Raw genomic sequence first — 19906 nt, 5'->3', positions numbered from 1 at the left:
GTGAACCTAGTTCTGAGGACTCACCATCAATTCCCATAGTCTTGCAGAGCCTATTCGAGTTCAGGGGGGGGGGGGGTTCATCTTTTTTTCATGCTTCAACCAGAGCAGCACAGTTTCCCAATCCATTGAACGAAGAGAGATTCAATTCGCAAAAAAGTTGCTACCAAAGAAAACATCATCATCCGTTCCCAGCAGAGGCGGAGGGAATTCTCCCCCAGTCCCTCAGCCAGGAAGCCCAGAAAACACCCAAAACACCAATCTTGGACTTGGAAGAGAGACACCTTGAAGAATGTACATTTCAGAATCCGAGTGCCTTGATCCCCTTGTGAAGTTACAAAAAAAAAAAAAAAGCCGTACATGAAATGCGTTATACACTTTCTAAACCCCTAGTGAACCCCAATCGTCCTTGTTGACGGAACATGAAGATTACGCTTTCTGGATATCACTTTCTAAAACGCTCATTCTGTTTGCCCTTGTTTTGAATGAAAAAAAAGGTTTCTTTTCTCTCTCTTTCTTTCTGATTCATCTTCCTCCGCCACCTCAATCCACATCATCATCGTTCTCGGGCTGGTCCTAAACGACGGCGAAGACGGGCTAGGCTTCCTCAACAACCCGCTGGCCCCGCTGCGTCCCCACCCGCCGTTGGTCACCAGATTCAGCGCGCGGTGCTCCGCCGCCGCGGGATCCTCCATGTCGAGGTCACTGTCGTCCAGCTCGTCCTCGAGGGCCCGCCCGCGTGGGCTGAGCTTCCGCATGGGCATCGACTCCTGGAACCCGTCGGCGTAGAGGTTCGGGTCGCGGCCAAGGACCCGGTCGGCCTTGGAGGGCGTCTTACGCGATCCACCGTTGGCGCCGGAGGGAGGGGGAGGAGGCGATGTTAGATAGTGTCGGCCCGCACCGTCGGGCTTTGTGGGCGGCGCTTCCCGCATAAACGTCGGGGGCTCGTCGGTGCCCCAGCCGGCGTTGATCTCGCGTGCGCGCTGTTCCTGACGTTCCCTCGCGAGACGCTCGCGGGCGGCTAACCAGTTGGGGCTGGCTTCCCAGGCCCAGCCGTCGCCGGTGGTGTTGCAGACGGGGACAAACCACAGTAAGGGTTTGGGACCAAAGAGGTGCAGCAGGTTCCGTTTCGCGCCGAGGTCGAATGCGTTGGGGAGCTTCTCAGAGTCCTGCTCGTCGAGGTACTCTTCATAGCGCTTTTTCGCGCGCTCGCGCTCCATCTCTTCGTACGACTGGTGCGTGGCGCCGCCCCCGGGCCTCGAGGAGCCGCCGCCGCCACCGCGGTATTCTTCGCCTTCTTCGGGTCGCGTGATGCCCGGGAGGGCGTTTGCGTGGATGTCGAGGAGCTGCTGGCCGTAGGCGGGCAGGGGGATACCCTCGCCGTTATGCTGAGCGACGAACTGGTGCTTCATTTGCTTCTTCAGTGGCGAGAGGTACCGCGTCTTTTCCAGGCACTCGATTGTCGTCTGGCCCCTGCTCGCGAGCAGAATGTGCCACCCCGTGAAGGCGCCCACGACAATGCCGATGATGCCGGCGATGACACTGAGGATTACGTAGTTGATGGGCATCAGCGTCTCCACGTACGTCGTGTTGTTGATGACCTCCATGTACACCCAGCTGCCGGAGACGAAGAAGCTGTAGAAGCAGAAGAGCGTCGTGTAGATGAGGAACAGCAAAAAGGCCTTGTGGTTCTTCAAGCCGATGCAGGTCGCCAGCCAAGGGCAGTGGTGATCCATTTTCAGGACGCAGCGGCGGCAGGTCGAGCAGTGATGGGCGCGGTCGGGTTTCCTCGCCTGGCACTTTTTGCAGAATCGAAGCTCGCCGTTGGACTTGACAGTGAAGGAGGTGGCGGCCGGGGGCGCCTCGGTCGGTAGCGTACTGTAGCCATTATCGTTTGTCGTGCTCCCGGGGCTCGTGAAGACGGCGGTGGTGTAGGACCAGTTGAGTAGGCCGTAGAGGAGGAGGGCACCGGCGGAAGACGCGGATCCTATGGTGATGTATCGTCAGGAAGCGGCGGGCATGCATGAGCGGACTACTTACCGAGCCATGAAGCTTTGGAAGGCAGGGACCCGATGGTGACATCCACCCAGACGGCCCAGGTGGTCAAGCCGTAGACGAAGAGCAGAGGGATGTAGGTCGCGAAAGTGCAACAGCAGCGTTCAAGCTTTCGCGCCCAGCGACGAGACATGATTTCGGAAGAGGATGATTGTGGACAAGCGAGATCCATCCAGTCACTCAAAAGGGAAAAGAGAGAGAAAGAGGATAGCTAAGAAGGGGAAATGACCATGGCGGTCAGGGACGGAAGAATTGCTGCTGCTGATCGATGGCCACGAAAAGAAAAAAGGGCCCACGAAATGGTAAACTGCTGCGTTGGCTCAGCTCAACAAGCCTGGTTTGTGATACGGATAGTCAGGGGGAGGTTAGAGGCATGAGCAGGGGACCTGGGTGGATGAACTGCCCTGTGGATGCGTGGAATGCAAGGCAACCTGCTGGCGGCGTAGCGCATCCGTGGCATCCAGCTGTGAGCGTCTCCTCCCGCTGCCGTCTTACGCAGGGAGCTGAGGCTGAGCCGGGCTGGCCCCACTCCGCCCTGCGGCAGCTTGTGGCGGTGTTTTAGTCCCCGTCACTGGCCCCAGTTCCCGCCCGTGTTCCGCAGGAGACAGTGGGCCGTCTGCTTGGTCCGCGCCGACCTGCATATCGATTTGCTTCCGAGAAAACCTCGCTTTTCTATCGCACGACTGACTCTGATGATTTGGTATTCGCCAACTATCTACCTGATGTGAACTTGAATGCCGGCCGACCTGTCCTTTTGAATGAGAAAATCCGGCTGAACGCCCGTACCCGAGGTTCCACCATAACGCCTCAGCCTGACCCTAAGAAACATGGAAGCCTGGCTAGCTGCCAGAGACCATGGCGATCGACGACTGTTTACCAATCCTTTGCACTCCCACCATCCCTTACAAAGCTGCAGTTAATCATCGCGACCTTCAACGACCATTCCCATGGCGTTCGGAACGCCAACCACGACCTTGCCTCTGGGGACCCGGACATCCTTGACCTTCATGCATCCAAAGACATTGATCTCGCGAATGTTGGGGCAGCTTCGGAAGATGCGTCCGAGAACGAAATCATCCACCTCCTCGATGAAGCTGATCTCGAGCTTGACGAGGTTGCGGTACTGGTCCTCCTCAGAGAAGGCGTCCTCGAACGCCTCTCGCTTGATGTGACGACAAGCGTGAATGTTGAGGTTCTTCAGCTTCTTGCCGGAATGCTTCATTAGGGCACGGAATCCGTCGGAGCAGAGACCAATGCCGTCTTCGTTCTCGCGGGGCTTGGTCGAGTCGCGGTAGCGGCACTTTTGGAGGTCAATGATCTCGATACCGGGGTTTTCCCAGTTGTTAAAGAGGTCCGCAAATCCCTCGTCCGTCATGTGCTCGCTGTCGGTGATGCGAAACTTTTTGAGGGAACGGCAGCTTTCTCTGATCGCAGTCAACACCTCGTCGTTGGCCGTGGGCATCTTTTTCAAGGAAAGCGTCTCCAGATCCTTGCCTACACCGTGGATCATGTGGGCCAGGCTCTTGGAGGTGATATCGTGCTGCAGATGAAGGCCGAGGTGCTTCAGAGACTTGATGTCGGCGATTGACTTGACGCCGACATTGGTGACCTTTTGGTTGTGGTAGACCTTGAGGCGATTCAGGTTGGGACAAGTCTCGGGGAGAAGAGCGAGCAGCTCGTCGCCAACGTGCTTGTCCGTGTAGTAGACCTGAATGGCTTCCAGATGGGCACCCTTCTGCTGGACGAACTTGGTCCAGCTCTCATCGCTGAGGAGGTTGGCGCCGTGAAGAATAAAATGCGTAAGCTTGATATCGCGACTCAGAAGATAGTCCATGACCTCGTCCTTGAACTGAATCGAGTTGCGAGCCTTGAATCTCTTGAGGTTGGGTGCCGTCTGGAAGATGCTCTCGAATTCGTTGGAGCCCAGCTTGGCGCCGTCGTAAATGTGAAGGACCGTGGTCGACGGCTGCACAAACAGAGGCAGCGTCACGGGGCTGAGCAGTCGACGCTTGGAGAAGAGTCGCGCAATCTTGTCCACCACCTGCTCCGGCAAATCGCCCAAGCTGTCGGCGAGATCGACATTCTTGGCCAGAGTCTCGATGCAGAGAGTGGTCAAGTTCTTGGCGCCAGTCTGGTATGTGCCGTCGAGGATGTTGCTCTGCATCTTGCGACGCTTACCCTGGCCACCTACGGGTTTCTTGGGCTTCTGCTTGCCCTTGCCTTTCTTGGCAGCCTCGTCCTTGCTGCACTGCGCGCAGAGTAGACCACCCTCAGGGCCACTCAGAGAGTAGGCGGTGACGGTGAAGCGCTTCTTGCAAATAGCGCAGTTATCCATCTGGCCTGGCAAGGGTTGGGCCATCTGCTCGAAGAGGGCGCGTGCTATGTCGTCCTCATCCTCTGATTCCATGCCCCGGTGCTTGCGCTTCTTAAACGCTTTGGAGGCCTTGATCTTTGCAATGGCCATCTGCTCCTTCTTCTGACGCTTCGCCTTCTCAGCTGCATTCTCATTGCGGCCGGACTGGGCAGCCCCGGCAGACGCTGTTGAAGGGCCGGCCTCGGTCTCCTCATCGTCATCTCCGTTGGCATTGTCTGCTTGGTTCTGGGCAGCAGCAGCAGCACGACGCTGGTCTGCATCCCGGCGAATCTGGTTTGCAGAGATGTTGTGTGCCTATGAAAGGACACTGTCAGTTTGCACAGATGGTAAGTTTAGTCGAGATTCTTACGGCAAGGTAGTCGGTCAAAGCCGATTGTCTAGATTCGTGTCAGTGATGAGATGCGCATGGGGAGTAGAAGAACTCACGGTCCAGAGATGTGGCGAGTGATACGGACAGTGCCTTCGGCCCCATCCTGAGGAGCTGCTTGACCCTGCTGAGGAGTCTGGTTCTGGTTCTGGCCTTGAGCGGCATGGGCAGCCTGAACCTGGGATCGACGAGATGGTCTCGCCATTTTAGTGACGGATACTTCCAGTCTCTGTGTGTAGTGTTGGATGAGTTTAACCTGACGAGTTAAGTCGAAACCTTTTTTTAGAGCTACAGTTGTGATGAAGTTCAATCCTTGGGTGTTGATGCGAGTCGTGACTGAGAAATCCCTTCCGGATAGGTGTGGCAAAGTTGTCTGAATCACAGACTAGCCAAGGGGTAGGAACGATGGACACCACCGGCAGGTTGCTGCGCTGAAAATAGGCCACAGTCCAGACCTTTGGTTGAAGAAAAAGGCAGACACCAAGCTGCGAAAATCACAATTGTTGACAATGCCGTGATGCGCTGGTTCGGGGGCAAATTGAAAGGAGGCGACAAAGAAGTAGTGTCTTCTGGAGTCTGGTTCCTGGATCGATACGCCCAGACCAGGTGTTGGAGGGTGAAGTTTGCGGCACACTGTACTGGTGATTGCCAATCTCTCGAAATCCGTGGGTGGAAGCAAGGATGTTGGTGAGGATGCACCGTGTGGAAGATGCAAGTGACAGCCCAGGGGACTTGAACAGGCACGAGAGGTAGACAGCTGCAGGGGTTTAATTGAAGTGGGTCCACAGCAGTCCCGTCGTGGGGAAGGCCAACTCGAATGGAAGGAGCCACAGAGCCACTGTACCGGAGTCGTCGGGGAGCAGATCGATCGCCCAAGTCGAATCGTCACACTGGAGCCCCAGGGATATGGAGATCGGCCATCTGCCTCTGCATCCAATGCTGCCATTTCAGTCGTGATATGTGTTCCCCTGGCAGATGAAACTATTTCTGACGATGCTTTTGTATGCCAAGTGGGAAGTACCTTTGTCCTTTTTCAAATGGCAGCCAGGAAGCCATTCGCTTTGCTACGCAGTAGATACGTTGATAAGCTAGTTTGAACCCCCGTCATGGAACGTGTGCATCATCTTAGCGACAGAACGTTAATGTTCACACCAGTGACCAGCGACCAGCGACCAGCGCCTAGATCCCAGCCAAGCTAACAAAAAAAAAACTTCCCATTTCCAGACTGGCTTCAGGCTTTAGGCAGTCGCCCCTGCGTCTGGGCGCCTTCTCATCCCTGACAAAGAGGTCACGTGACTTCGTGTACAGAGCCCGCCATTGAAGGGCGCGTCCTTGATCTCCCCAGGTCCCCTCCTTCCCCATCCCTCTTGTCTGAGGTGAGGCGGTCCTTCTCAGCTTTGCCTGACCGAAAAGGAGTTCGCCAGTGGCAAGTCCAAATTCTTTTTTCCCTTGGCCATCTTCACCACCACTTGCCTCTTTTTTTTCTTCCCTTTTTCACATCACCAACCGTCAGACTGTGGCCTCTACCTTACCCCAGAGCAGTCTACAATTCCAATTCGTCCCTTTCCCCTCCCTCACCAAAAGGTACCGAGATACCCCAATCGACCCCCCTTGGTGCACAGTCTCCAAGCTTCTTCGGCGATAAGCTGAGACTGTTCGCCACCACTTGCCGAGCTTTGTCCCGGCCATCCCAACTTTCTTCTCACGTCAACCGACGCCAAACCTTCACCTCTGTGTGGAAACTACCGACAGACTTCAATTCACTTTCTCAAAATTGAGGTCGCAAGTGCACAAAATCCACCTCATTGCACCAAAAGGTTATCATCACCGTCAAGATGACTGGCCGTCGTGGTCGCCCTTCTCTCGCTCAGAGAGAGAGCATGGCTTCCACCCGAAGCAGTAAGTCGTTGATTTAATTCATTTTTCGGCTTGCACATTTCATCACCATCAAATCATGGATGATTGTGTGCGCAAAATGGAATTGATAATTAACACCCCCGACAGACTCCCCTGACCCTCTGTCTGTTGCTGGTACCGGCCGTCTCACTAGATCTGCATCGAGCCGTAACCTTACAGCTGCGGCTCAACCTGTGACTTCGGCCCCTTCGACTGCCAAGAGAGGTCGAGGTCGACCCAGCAGAGCCTCCCTGGCCAACGACTCGGCATCCTCATCTGCGTCTGCGTCTGCTGCGGCATCTGCCGACCTCACTTCTGCTAGTGAAGCCTCCACTCCTGCTACCAGCAACGTCGCTACACCCGCTCCCTCAGTCTCTGGCTCTGGCCATGTCCCTCTCGTGCTGCCTGCCGCTTTGAGAAACCCCCGTCTCGGAGCATCTCAGTCTGCATCCAAAATCGAGGTCCAGCTTCCCACTTCTGGTGAACTCAACGAGCGTGCTCTGCGCCACAGCCAGTATGCCATGCAGCCAGCCAAGCGCAAGGTTGGGAGTGGTTACTATGACGACGACGACGATGAAGAGGATGAGGAGCCATCTGACAATGATCGGGATGCTTTGGTCGCCCGCCGCCTCCAGAAAGAAGAGAACAAGAAATCGACTTCCTCCACCAGCCTGTCTGATGCCGCCCTTGCTCGACGTCTCCAGGAAGAGGAGTACGAAATGGATGAGTCTGATGTCCCTCTTGCCACCGGTCGCGGTCGTCGTGCGACTGCTGCCGCTGCTAAGGCCGCGGTAAAGGACAGCGACGCCGACTCTGAAGACGTTCCGCTTGTTTCTCGGTCCAAGCTTGGTGGTCGGGGTCGAGGTAGACCCCCCAACAGCGCCGCCCCTCTGCAGCGACCCGCCAAGAAGCAGAAGACTGTGGTTCCTGAGTCGGATGACGAGGATGAACCCGCAGATTCAACGGAGGACGATGAGCTTAGCGATCTCTCGGACAACTTTTCTGAACTAGAGGACGATGATAGCAACAAGATCCCCAAGAAAGCAAAGGCAAAGGGCAAGGCTAAGCAGCCAGCCAGACGGACTAGAGCTTCTGCTTCGACGCTGCCCCCGGCCTCTGAGGGACTTCCTGAAGACGATGACGATGCTTTGTCGAGCCTCGATAGCGGCGACTTTGACAGCTCGGACTCTGACGCAGCCGATAGTGACGGCGGTCTCCAAAGCGCCGTGGCGGCACAATCCCGTGGTCGCCGCGCCTATCAACGTGGCTCCAAGCGCCGCGGCATGCTTGAACGCGCCAGGTTGGAGAACAACCATCCTGAGCTTCTCACCATGTGGCAGACTTTGGAGGCGTCTCCGGCCCTCAGGCCCGACAAGATTGCTCAGCCGCAGCAGATCTCGCGTCAACTCAAGCCCTTCCAGCTCGAGGGTGTCGCTTGGATGATGGAGATGGAAAAGACTGACTACAAAGGCGGCCTATTGGGTGACGAGATGGGTCTCGGCAAGACTATCCAGGCAGTGTCCCTGGTCATGTCCGACTATCCCCAGAAGAAGCCCTCCCTCGTCCTGGTCCCTCCCGTTGCTCTGATGCAGTGGAAGAGCGAGATTGAGTCCTATACGGACGGCACCCTCAAGGTCTTTGTCTACCACGGTACTATGAAGAACGCCAAGAACATGACCCTGAAGGAGCTCAAGAAGTACAATGTCATCATGATGTCGTACAACAGTCTGGAGTCCATGTACCGAAAGCAGGAGAAAGGCTTCACCCGCCAAGACGGTGTACACAAGGAGAAGAGCTTGATCCACCAGGTCGACTTCCACCGCATCATCCTCGATGAGGCCCACAGCATCAAGACTCGTACTACCATGACGGCCAAGGCTTGCTTTGCTCTAAAGACCTCGTACCGTTGGTGCCTCACCGGTACGCCGCTCCAGAACCGCATTGGCGAGTTCTTCTCCTTGATCCGCTTCCTTCAAGTCGCGCCTTTCGCGTCGTACTTGTGCAAGCAGTGCCCCTGTGCCGGCCTGGATTGGAACCTGGACGACGATCACCGTTGCCACTCGTGCGGACACGCCGGCATGCAGCACGTGTCTGTATTCAACCAGGAGCTCCTCAACCCCATTCAGAAGTTTGGCAACTTTGGACCGGGCCGCGAAGCCTTCCAGAAGCTCCGTCTGATGACCGATCGCATCATGCTTCGTCGCCTGAAGAAGGATCACACCAACTCCATGGAACTCCCCGTCAAGGAGATCTACGTTGACCGCCAATTCTTTGGTGAAGCGGAAAATGATTTCGCCAACAGCATCATGACCAACGGCCAGCGCAAGTTCGAGACGTACGTCGCCCAGGGTGTCCTGCTCAACAACTACGCCAACATCTTTGGTCTCATTATGCAGATGCGCCAGGTGGCCGATCATCCCGATCTGATCCTTCGCAAGCATGGAGAGGGCGGCCAGAACACACTCATGTGCGGCGTATGTGACGAGCCGGCCGAGGATGCCATCAGGAGCCGCTGCAAGCACGACTTTTGCCGCGCCTGTGCTAGAAGCTACCTGTTGTCTTCCGCTGAGCCTGACTGTCCCCGCTGCCACATTGCGCTGGCCATCGACTTGGAGCAGCCCGAGATTGAGCAGAATGAGGCCGATGTCAAGAAGTCTTCGATTATCAATCGAATCAAGATGGAAGAATGGACTTCTTCCTCCAAGATTGAGCTTCTCGTCCACGAGCTTCACAAGCTTCGCTCCGACAATGCTTCGCACAAGTCAATCATCTTTTCGCAGTTCTCGTCCATGCTGCAGCTCATCGAGTGGCGTCTTCGTCGCGCCGGTATCACCACCGTCATGCTCGACGGCAGCATGAGCCCCGCGCAGCGCCAGGCGTCCATCGACCACTTCATGACCAAGACCGAGTGCGAGTGCTTCCTCGTTTCTCTCAAGGCCGGTGGTGTCGCGCTCAACCTCACCGAGGCGTCTCGCGTCTTCATCGTTGACCCGTAAGTCCCCACGTCTCAATACTATTACTACTTAGGGTAGCTAACATTACATGTAGTTGGTGGAACCCTGCCGCCGAGTGGCAGTCCGCCGATCGTTGCCACCGCATTGGTCAAACCCGCCCCTGCACCATCACCCGTCTCTGCATCGAGGACTCGGTCGAGAGCCGCATGGTGCTGATTCAGGAGAAGAAGACCAACATGATCAACTCTACCGTCAACGCCGACGACAAGGCCATGGAGTCTCTGAGCCCCGAGGACATGCAGTTCCTGTTCCGTGGTTCTTAGACTTTTGGGTTGTCTGTAAACTTTCTTTCATCATTGTGTTTTCCCGCAAATAGTGGGTTTCTGTGGCTTTCCCAGGGCGGCGTTGAGGACAGGCAGGGCACACGGAAAGGATAAGGACATTGGGACTGTAGTACCCAGCCCCCATCATTGGAGTCGGGCGTGCGTCGTTCTCTTCTTCCTATACCCCCCTTTTCGATTTGCAAATACGGCGTGGTTCACGGATGGAACGTCTTTTGTGTGTATGGGCATGACCCATTACCTGAGGTAGATACTCTCAGCGTTCAGCCAGGTGGCTCTTTGTTGCCCAAAGAGGTCCATCTGGACAATACATTCAGAAATGAGGTATCGGCAATTATTGATACGCAATGCCAAAGTGAGGAGCCATATAGCGCCGTATAATGAATTGCCCGGTCAGCAATGTCAGCATCCATGGGACCATGATCCGCAAACTCCGCACGTGGGTGCCGGGTTATGTAGGGGCGTTATGTACCAGGGTACGGAGTATTGAAATCCCAGAAAGATATCCCAAATGGTTACTCAATCCCCACAAGCTTCAGGTGAATCAAATGTTCGTTCTGGGAAACTCTATCCTGTACCATCGTAACCATACTGACACAGAGGACCACTTCGCTCGCGATGCCAAGCGATCAATATATACGTAACAGAACCGTTCCAACGCGCCGTTGCCATTCTTAGTACGGCTGGGAACTGAAACAACGGAAAACACGCGGTTTTCCCGTAAAAAGGACGCTAGATTGGGAATTTGGGATACGAACTTTGCTCGATCGGGTACCGCGCGGTTTTTGGTTGATAGAACTTGCGAGTCAGTCGATGACGGGGGTGTGTGCTTTGTGTGTGTGTGTTCGGACTCGGTACCCCGTCCGGGGTGCGTCGATTCGTGGAATCGTCATGGTACGGCTCTTTTAACCGTCACCACCATTGACACACGGCATTGAATCAATTGGTATTCACAGCTGTTCAGAGGGAGTAGATGTTTGCGGTTCAACGCCCCAGCTTGACGCTGGGCGTGGATTATGTACTATACTAATTATGTACGTGAATATTCTTGACGATATCTCCTTCAGCCGCAATGCCTTGGTGATATTCCTTGATGGTATCCTTTTGATGATGATGATGATGATGCTTCCCCCAAAAACTCCAGAAGCCCGCTTCCCTGCCTTTCATAACATGGTCATGACATTTGATTTTTCTTTCGTATATGCGGCACGCCCTTGTCGTCCTCCTTACCCCTCAAGCGACGCGGCGTACTCAATATCCTGCTGGGCCCAGGCCGTCAGGCGCGCAGCGAGGTCCTCGTCCGAGATGTCCTCCTCCCTCTCCTTGATGCCGAAGCCGTCGGTGCTGCAGGCGCCCGTCCTGCGGAGGTAGTACAGGTGGGCGTCGACGTCGAGGCCGAACGTGCCGCCGTTGCACTTTGTGTTGGCGGCGCCCTCACAGACCTTGATGTCGGCGACGGCGTAGTCAACGGTGGTGGCGTTGCCGGTGGAGAGCCAGTACTCGGGGCTGGTGTGACGGTAGCCAAAGAGGATAGGGGGCAGGCGGGGGACGGGGTCGTCGACGTGGGTGACGCGGTACTCGGCGCCGGCCTGGGCGGTGACGAAGTTGGTGAAGGCGGCGTTACCGACGCGGGGGCTGCCGTAGGTGTAGATGTCGACGGGGTACCCGTCGCGGCGGAGGTCGGCGGCGGCGATGGTGACGACGGCGCCGCCGAGGGAGTGGCCGGTGCCGACGATGGTGTAGCTGGGGTTGGCGGCCTTTGCGGACTTGACGGAGGCCAGGAGGGAGTCCTTGATCTCGTCCCAGCCGTTGGCGAAGCCGGTGTGGACCTTGCAGCCGTCGACAAAGTCGCAGTCGTCGAAGCCGAAGAGGATGTTGGTGATCCAGTTGCGAACGTTGCTAGAGCCGCGGATGGCAATGACGATGTTCTTTCTCACGGGATCCGTGGCGACGAAGCCCTCGAGGCCAGAGACGAGACCGCTGGAGTGTGTTAGCTACCTTTAGGTCAGAAGTCAGGAGTATATGGTCAACTTACGAAAAGGTTCCCACAATCTTGCCTCCGTTGGCGGTGACATCAGGGCAAGCATCGGCGCTGCAGGTGATTGATGCACCAGCGGCGGCCTCGCTGTTGCAAGAGGTTGCTGCCACCATCTATGTTACATGTTAGCACATGCGGTCAAGTCGGAAAGTCTGGGCATGTCCTACCTGAACGTAGTACTCAAAGTTGGACAGGTCGGCGCTCGACACCGTCACGGCTCTCTCGTCGAGAGCAGCCACCGGGGCCCTGGCATCGAGGAGGGGAGACGCCGAAATCGCGGCAGACAGCAAAGGGAGAAGAGACAACTTGGCCAACATGATGACGGTAGACGAAGCAACTCAAGACAACAGGAACAGAGACGGAACTCGAGGACTTTCTCGTGGGGCACAACGAACAGAGAGACAAGGCAGGCTATCGTCCTCACGCTGCCGCAACGTCTTATACATAATCAAGAGAGCAACGAACGGAGCACCGGGGTAAAGAGGCCAGTGGATCAACATCGAGTCGTACACCCCAGACAACGGTCCGTTGTAAGGGTTGCGGTGAGTGTCCACCATGCCTCCAACTCAAGCATTCATGGCTCGGGCGAGGTTGGGGGCCGGTAGCAAACCAACTCCCCTCGATATTGGGGATATGCGAGCCAGGGTGAGACTTCTCACGCTAAAGCAAACAATACGCAAGACTTTGCGGTTTCTGGCAGTTCCTCCGCCTCTTGGAGCAATCTCGCCAGGCACAGAGCGGTGGAAATCGGCACTAGAAGCGCCAGTTGCGAATGGAAGAGATGCGTCCTTGGAGAAGGCGGTTCCATACTCCATCTAGCAGGGGGCCAAGCTCAAGAGGTCCTACCGGGGGGCGGCAGTGCGGGATAGACGGCTTTGGCCATTGGGTGGCCTCGTCAGACAGACAAGAGGACAGGACCTGGTCCTGGCCACTATAGCCAAGTATTGGTGGCAGGTCAGCGGTTCGGAGTGATTAGTAGCAAGCCTCGAGTGATATCGGTTCTTGAATCAGTCCAACCATGAGGAACAGAATCCACGTGGGTGTGATGAGGTTGATGGAGCGTCAAGGTGGTAAGGAAGCGCCCGTGCGGTCAGACAGAGACCAAGACATCTCGATCCTTGGGTAGGTATCCGTACGGATAGTGCAAAGACAGACTGACAGAGACAAGCAATGCGAGTTTCTGCTCAATAACTCTGCGATCCTGGGGTGTCATTTGGCGCCACGTGAGCCAAGCATCCCCATAGTGGGCTTGCCGCTCATTGAACAACAACGACTGAGTGGATGGTCCCTGGACGGCGACGAGCCGGGGTGAAGCTGGGCAATTCCCACTTCTGTTGGGCTCTGTCGAAACAATAGCGTCCGCACCGGGAAGAAGTTGTTAATGAAGCTGGCCGAATGGTCCTTGTCCGAACGAACTGGTGGTCAATTGCGGTCGGCCGATTGCTGGAAGAAGCCCGCCGGCCCCCCGGACGAGGCCCGCAAGAGCTCAACAAAATGCTGCCAATATGGTCTTGTGCGAGTTTGATTTTTTCCGATTAGTGTCGTAAGTCGAGTCAAAAGCCAAGACCATGATACGTAAAACCGAATCGGGATTCTCGTGTAGTGATACGCGGCCCTTAACGCTGGAGAGCTGCTCTCGAGGCATCACGCGGACGAATGCTCTCTCGTACCACGGTCCGTTCCTCCCAATCGAGTATGGAGGTCGGTCAGGCAGAACAAGTTCCAAGAGCATCACGCCCATAGTTGTCGGCATTAAGGTACACCTACAGACTATTGACAAGAGTATTTGCAAAGAAAAAAGCATGTGGATGTGATTAAAGACGGGAAGATGCAGCTGAGATGGATGGCAGATGCAACACCAAAGCCACTAGATTGCAGTAGAGTGAGATGGAGGTGGGATGAAAATGCTTGGGGAGTTGGGGTCGGCGGCAGCGCTATGTCATGCTGCTTCCTGCCGCGTCTTGGGAGCTTGGGAGCTTCGGAGCTGAATCTCGCAGCTTCCTTCTTGTCTCTAGACTCTGGCTGCAGCTTCATCAGGCATGCCGCATGCCGTGATGCCGTCCTTGCCAGCTTCTCTCTACGCCTGTCTACAGCAGACTCTCCCTCCTTCATCCACCCACCCGCACCCTCCCACCTCCAACGGTCAACGGTCAACGGTCCATCGTCGATTCGTCCCTTCTTCCCACCGGGCTACCCGTACCTGATGATCAGATGCCGACCTAGCAACGCGGGGTTGAGACATTCTAGAAAGAAGGGCTGTCATCCGGAGTCCGCGCCCACGAGACCTCTTCCTCGCCCTCCACCACTTGGTCTCTTGGTCTCTTTCTCTTGGTCTTGGTCTCTTGGGCCAATACAACCTCGATGCCTCCCCCTCACGACGAGTCGACCACCCGGCGATGTTGCAGCCATCAGCTACGACATACCGGACACTACCACACATCTCATTCAGGCATCACTGCGCCATCTCTCGAACCGACATTTGACCTCTTTCTTCCCAAGATTGCCGTTCATGCCGTGCCGCTTCCATCGACCTTGCCTTTTGATCGATTCCCGTTTTCTGTGCAGAACAAGAGCCGAAATCTGCGCTCCGTCATCCCTGACCCCTGCTCCTCGATCTTCGCCGCTGGACCGAGTTTGGGATTTCCGACCGCCTGGTGCTCTTCGCTTGCGAGTTTCCTAATTTCAGCAGTGCCCTAGACTCGATCTGGTGGACGAGGCAGACCCCAAGCAGAGACCTCTTGGGGTATCACGAGGTCCGTCTTGTACCACCGCGCCGATGGTACACACCCATTTACATGCTGCATATGCACTTATTCAAGGAAATAGACATCTGCGGCCTGCCCAGTGAACCACGCGCGCAATGCAACGCCCGGCCACAATTTGACAGCTCTCCCCGCGTCGGAGCCGAGCCCGGACGAGCAGTATTTCTTCCCTTTTACAGTTTGCTGACCGCTCACAGCTCGCCAGGCATTCCCACCAAGCGCCCACCCTGCACGTAACAAGGGAGATCTTCACATCCAGTTTGCATGCCACCTTGGATCGGCCATGTCGACATTTGCGGTTATTATCGCCGTCTTGTCGACCCTTTGGGCCTCGAGCGTGGGTCTTCTTCACGGCTTAATCTTGTCATACCCACCGCTCCTCTCAACCAGAGTCGACGCCCTCGCTGGCAACTGAACTGTCATTGTTCCCCGGGGACTTGCGAATGCCGTCGCTTAACTCCAAGTCCCAGGTTCCCACCTACCAACTCCCGCCCGAAGCGAGGCGGTTTCGGCCGCTAATCCGGTTCGACACCGAATCGATCCTTTGTACCAAAAAAACTACAACACAGAATCTCGAAAGGGTGGTATTTCCCCCGCCTTGCACTGACTTATCGCTGGCGCTGTCGTATCAACCCATACTTTGTCTACGCGACATGTCGATCGACCACTCTAACGCTCATATCTGACAAGCATAGGCCCGAACAATCCAGCACAGCTGCCCAAAGGGAGCAATCCACAACCTTGATACGTTGCAATATCTGCCCTTTTCTAATGCTCTTGGACCCTTCTGGTAGCTATCAGGGCATCATGAGCTGTCAGGTATGGCTGCATATCCCTGCGGTCAGTAGAGCCCACAGAGCTGCCAAGCGGATCGTCTGTTGTCACTTGCCTCCTATACCACGCGGACTGTAAGGGCCCGTGATTGGCGTGTATAGTCATAATGATAAGTGAGAGCTACCGATCCGCCAGTAGCTGGATATCCCATGCGTAGTATATAAGTGAATGGTGGTGCTCGCGATGCCGCGGTTTCTGTAGTTCTTGTTCGTCCGCTTGTGTTGACGTAGCTCTCTCTCGTGACCTATATCATTGGTTCGAGTCTAGCCTGTAAGAGCCCTGCGGTAACGAGACCAATCGACCGCCGCCATGGCAAACACATTCTCTGTCAAGTCCCTGGCCGTAGCGCTCCTCACCAGTCAGATCTCGTCCTGCGACGCCGCCGTGATATCAGTGAGATCCGATGTGCCTGCCGGATATGTCGCCGCGCCCTACTACCCAGCGCCGTACGGCGGCTGGGCCTCGGACTGGACAGACAGCTATAGGAGGGCGAAAGCTGTGGTCGATAAGATGACGTTGGCTGAAAAGACCAATATCACGTCCGGAACTGGCATCTTCATGGGTGAGTCTTGACTATGAGTGATATGGTACAACCAGTTCAACTGACATGCATAGGGTACGTTTATCAGCCACAGAATGTTTGACTCCTGCTAACTATAGCCAAGCCGCTGCGTTGGAAACTCTGGCAGCGCCCTCCGTGTCGGTTTCCCCCAGCTATGCCTCGCAGACTCGGCAACCGGTCTCCGTCAAGCCGACAACGTGACGGTGTTCCCGTCTGGCATCACGACTGGTGCCACCTTTGACAAGGACTTGATGTACGCTCGCGGTGTTGCCATAGGCAAGGAGTTCCGAGGCAAAGGTGCCAATGTCTACCTAGGACCGAGCGTGGGTCCCATAGGGTATGTTCTGCACTTGATGATGTCGCCATGAAGAAGCTAACCATAACACCAGTCGAAAGCCCCGCGGTGGTCGAAACTGGGAGGGCTTCGGGGCCGATCCTGCGCTGCAGGGCAAGGCTGCTGCTCTGACGATCAAGGGTGTTCAGGAGCAGGGCGTCATCGCCACGATCAAGCACCTCATCGGCAACGAGCAGGAGATGTATCGCATGTATAACCCTCTGCAGCAGGGCTACAGCTCCAACATTGGTACGTTGACGGCAGAGAGAGAACCAGTGCTTGGTCTGTTGACTAACAACGACAGATGACCGAACACTTCATGAGCTCTACCTGTGGCCTTTTGCGGATGGTGTACATGCAGGCGTAGGGTCTGTAATGACGGCCTATAACGCGGTAAGTCTTCTGTGCAAATCGTTGAAACTTAAGCTGACGGAACCAGGTCAACGGTTCGGCATGCAGCCAGAATAGCTATCTCATCAATGGAATCCTGAAAGACGAGCTCGGCTTCCAAGGCTTCGTCATGAGCGACTGGCTTTCACACATGTCCGGCGTAGGCAGCGCCCTCGCGGGTCTGGACTTCAACGCCCCCGGTGACCAGCAAGTTCCCCTGACGGGCTACAGCTACTGGATGTACGATCTCACCAGGGCGGTGCTGAACGGATCCGTCCCCGTGGATCGCATCAATGACATGGCCACCAGGGTATTGGCGAGCTGGTACCAGATGGGCCAGGACTCGGGCTTTCCCGCGCTCAACTTCGCGACGGGAACTCGCAACAGGGTGGGAGATCTATATCCTGGAGCCTTCCCCTTCTCCCCCAGCGGCGTCGTCAACGAGATGGTTCAGGTGCAGGCGGACCACTACCTCGTGGCCAGGCAGATCGCGCAGGAGGCCATCACCCTGCTCAAGAACAATGGCAGCCTTTTGCCCATCGCTACGTCGGCGTCGATCAAGGTCTTTGGCACCGATGCCATCACGAACCCAGACGGTCCCAACGCTTGTGCCGATCGATCCTGCAACAAGGGCCTGCTCGGTATTGGCTGGGGCTCGGGGACGGTCGACTACGTCTACCTCGACGATCCCATCACCGCGTTCAAGAAGAGGGCCAGTAACGTGACGTTCTACAACACCGACTCCTTCCCCTCCGTGCCGGCTCCAACAACGGACGATGTTGCATTTGTCTTCATCACTTCGGACTCTGGGGAGAACCAGTACGTCGTCGAGGGCAACAACGGTGACCGCAGCTCGTCTGGTCTCGACGCCTGGCACAACGGCAACAAGCTAGTTCAGGACGCCGCCGCAAAGTATTCAAACGTCGTGGTCGTCATACACTCTGTCGGACCAATCGTCGTCGACTCGTGGATCGATCTCCCTAGCGTCAAGTCCGTTCTGGTCGCCCATCTCCCCGGCCAGGAGGCAGGCGAGTCCCTCGCCAACATCGTCTTTGGCGCGGCCTCCCCCTCCGGCCACCTCCCCTACAGCATGACCAAGAAGGAATCCGACCTCCCAGACTCCGTGACCCAGCTTGTCGGCGGCTCCCTCGGCCAGCCCCAGGACACCTTCTCCGAGGGCCTGTACATCGACTACCGCTACCTCAACAAGAACGGCATCAAGCCGCGCTTCGCCTTTGGCCACGGGCTCAGCTACACCGCCTTCTCCTACACCAGCGCCACCATCAGCTCCGCGACGGCGCTCACCGCGTCTCCGCCGGCCCGCCCCGCGAAGCAAGGGATCCTGACATACACCGCGCCCATCCCCGACTGGACCGAGGGCGTCGCGCCGTCCGGCTTCAACAAGATCTTCCGGTACATTTACTCCTGGTGCACTGAGTCCGAGGCCAAGGACGCCGTCGCCGCCTCCAAGACGGAGACGTACCCGTACCCGGCGGGGTACAGCACGGCGCAGAAGCCCGGTCCCCCCGCCGGCGGCGCGCAGGGCGGCAACCCCGCCCTCTTTGACGTTGTCTTTTCCGTGTCGGTCAAGGTGACCAACACGGGGACCAAGTACTCTGGCAAAGCGTCCGCGCAGGCCTACGTGCAGTTCCCCGGCGGCGGGCCCGAGACGCCGGTGATTCAGCTGCGCGACTTTGTCAAGACGAAGAGTCTGGCGCCTGGGGAGAGCGCTACCGTGACACTGCAGCTGACGAGGCGGGATTTGAGCGTGTGGGATGTGGTTAGCCAGAACTGGATCGTGCCGAATCCCACTGGGAGGTATAAGATTTGGATCGGGGAGGCGAGTGACAAGTTGTTCTTGGCTTGTTATACGGATACGAAGACGTGTGAGGGTGGACTGGCCAGCCCTGTTTGATATTGTCATTGTGCATTTATTCTTCTGAACTCTCCTTAGAATTGTTGATGTGACAGGGTTGGTTGATCGTTATCAACCGGTAGCGAACAGGACGGTAGGATCAAATCTCCCGTAGAAAGAGCGGCGTCAATGGTGACTGTCGTCAAATTATTAATTTTTCGGATTTGATCACGGTAGTCTCAGTCTAGTAATACAGGGTGGTATCTCTCATTACTACAAACGCAAAGAAGCAGCTCCCAGACCTATGCCCGATCCAACACGATCAACCCAACTCTTAGCCCAGCATCATAACCATACCATTCTTGATAGCATCAATCTCCTTCTTCCCAAGCGGGTCCTTCTTATTAAAAGCATGCTGCTTCCGCTTCGCGGGCGTCCACGACGTGATATCCAAATTATCCCCGCCAATCTTCCTCCCCTTCTTATACGACGCTAGCGCATCCGCCCACCCCCAAGGGTCCTCGCCGTGTTCCTCGGCGTTTGGCAGCTCCTCTCCATCCTCCTCATCGTCGAGATTGTCGACGAGAGCTTTCAGCCCAGGGACGCCTTTGAGGGTGATGCCGTGCTTCTTGGCGTAGAGGGCGACGTAGCTGTCAAATTTCTCCGCCGTAAAGGGGAAAGGCCGCTTCTTGGACTTTTTGTAGACGGTCTCGTCTTGCAAGAGGTCGAAGCCGCGGAAGGCGGAGGCGACTTTGAGCATGCCGGCCATGACGCAGCCTAGGTCTTTTACTTCCGAGTCTGGGGCCAGGACGCCCTCGCGCTCGAGGCGGGCGAGGGTTGCGAGGAAGAGGTTGCCGATGAGTTTTGCTGTTTCGTCGACGAACTCGCCGTCGTCGGCCCTGAGAAGACATGTCAGTAACGTTATGCAAGCAGAGAATGAGGTCCATCGTGGCTTTAGACTTACATGGCAAAGTCACCACCGTTGAGATACCAGATGAACGGGCACAGCGCCTCGCAGATAACCCACTGCTCCCGCCAGTTCCCCTTGGCCTCCTCGTAGTCGAAGACGAGGTTCTGCAGCACCTGCAGCACGTTATAGGCCATGTGGTCGTCGTACGTGTACATGCGGAAGCTGTCCGGGTCGCAG

General features: G+C 56.2%; 6 protein-coding genes across 6 annotated transcripts; 2 read left to right on the top strand and 4 right to left on the bottom strand.

Moving 5' to 3' along the window:
* Positions 1–378: 378 nt before the first annotated feature.
* PFA3 (palmitoyltransferase for Vac8p) lies at positions 379–2185 on the bottom strand (the record flags this gene model as incomplete). Its single annotated transcript, XM_053191192.2, has 3 exons — positions 379–405; positions 540–1984; positions 2038–2185. The coding sequence occupies 3 exons, from the start codon at positions 2183–2185 to the stop codon at positions 379–381; spliced, it is 1620 nt and encodes a 539-aa protein (XP_053051617.2).
* A 783-nt stretch (positions 2186–2968) lies between these two features.
* Positions 2969–4998, bottom strand: RAD7 (UV-damaged DNA-binding protein rad7; the record flags this gene model as incomplete). The annotated part of the gene is made up of 3 exons (XM_053191191.1): positions 2969–4720; positions 4776–4803; positions 4853–4998. The coding sequence occupies 3 exons, from the start codon at positions 4996–4998 to the stop codon at positions 2969–2971; spliced, it is 1926 nt and encodes a 641-aa protein (XP_053051616.1).
* Positions 4999–6628: 1630 nt separating this feature from the next.
* Positions 6629–9966, top strand: RAD16 (DNA repair protein rad16; the record flags this gene model as incomplete). Its single annotated transcript, XM_053191190.2, has 3 exons — positions 6629–6692; positions 6798–9681; positions 9738–9966. The coding sequence occupies 3 exons, from the start codon at positions 6629–6631 to the stop codon at positions 9964–9966; spliced, it is 3177 nt and encodes a 1058-aa protein (XP_053051615.2).
* Positions 9967–11210: 1244 nt separating this feature from the next.
* On the bottom strand, positions 11211–12339 carry N0V96_003415 (uncharacterized protein; the record flags this gene model as incomplete). The annotated part of the gene is made up of 3 exons (XM_053191189.1): positions 11211–11964; positions 12020–12135; positions 12190–12339. 3 exons carry the CDS (start codon positions 12337–12339, stop codon positions 11211–11213), a joined length of 1020 nt encoding a protein of 339 aa, XP_053051614.1.
* A 3588-nt stretch (positions 12340–15927) lies between these two features.
* N0V96_003414 (uncharacterized protein) lies at positions 15928–18819 on the top strand (the record flags this gene model as incomplete). The annotated part of the gene is made up of 4 exons (XM_065756830.1): positions 15928–16180; positions 16346–16517; positions 16570–16789; positions 16954–18819. The coding sequence occupies 4 exons, from the start codon at positions 15928–15930 to the stop codon at positions 18817–18819; spliced, it is 2511 nt and encodes an 836-aa protein (XP_065614597.1).
* A 274-nt stretch (positions 18820–19093) lies between these two features.
* N0V96_003413 (uncharacterized protein) lies at positions 19094–19884 on the bottom strand (the record flags this gene model as incomplete). The annotated part of the gene is made up of 2 exons (XM_053191187.2): positions 19094–19658; positions 19724–19884. 2 exons carry the CDS (start codon positions 19882–19884, stop codon positions 19094–19096), a joined length of 726 nt encoding a protein of 241 aa, XP_053051612.2.
* Positions 19885–19906: the final 22 nt, after the last annotated feature.

Source organism: Colletotrichum fioriniae, assembly GCF_027942845.1.
Source record: "Colletotrichum fioriniae strain IMI 355084 chromosome Unknown scaffold_3, whole genome shotgun sequence".
In the NCBI taxonomy this organism is placed as follows: domain Eukaryota; kingdom Fungi; phylum Ascomycota; class Sordariomycetes; order Glomerellales; family Glomerellaceae; genus Colletotrichum; species Colletotrichum fioriniae.
This window is presented reverse-complemented; position numbering and strand designations above follow the sequence as displayed.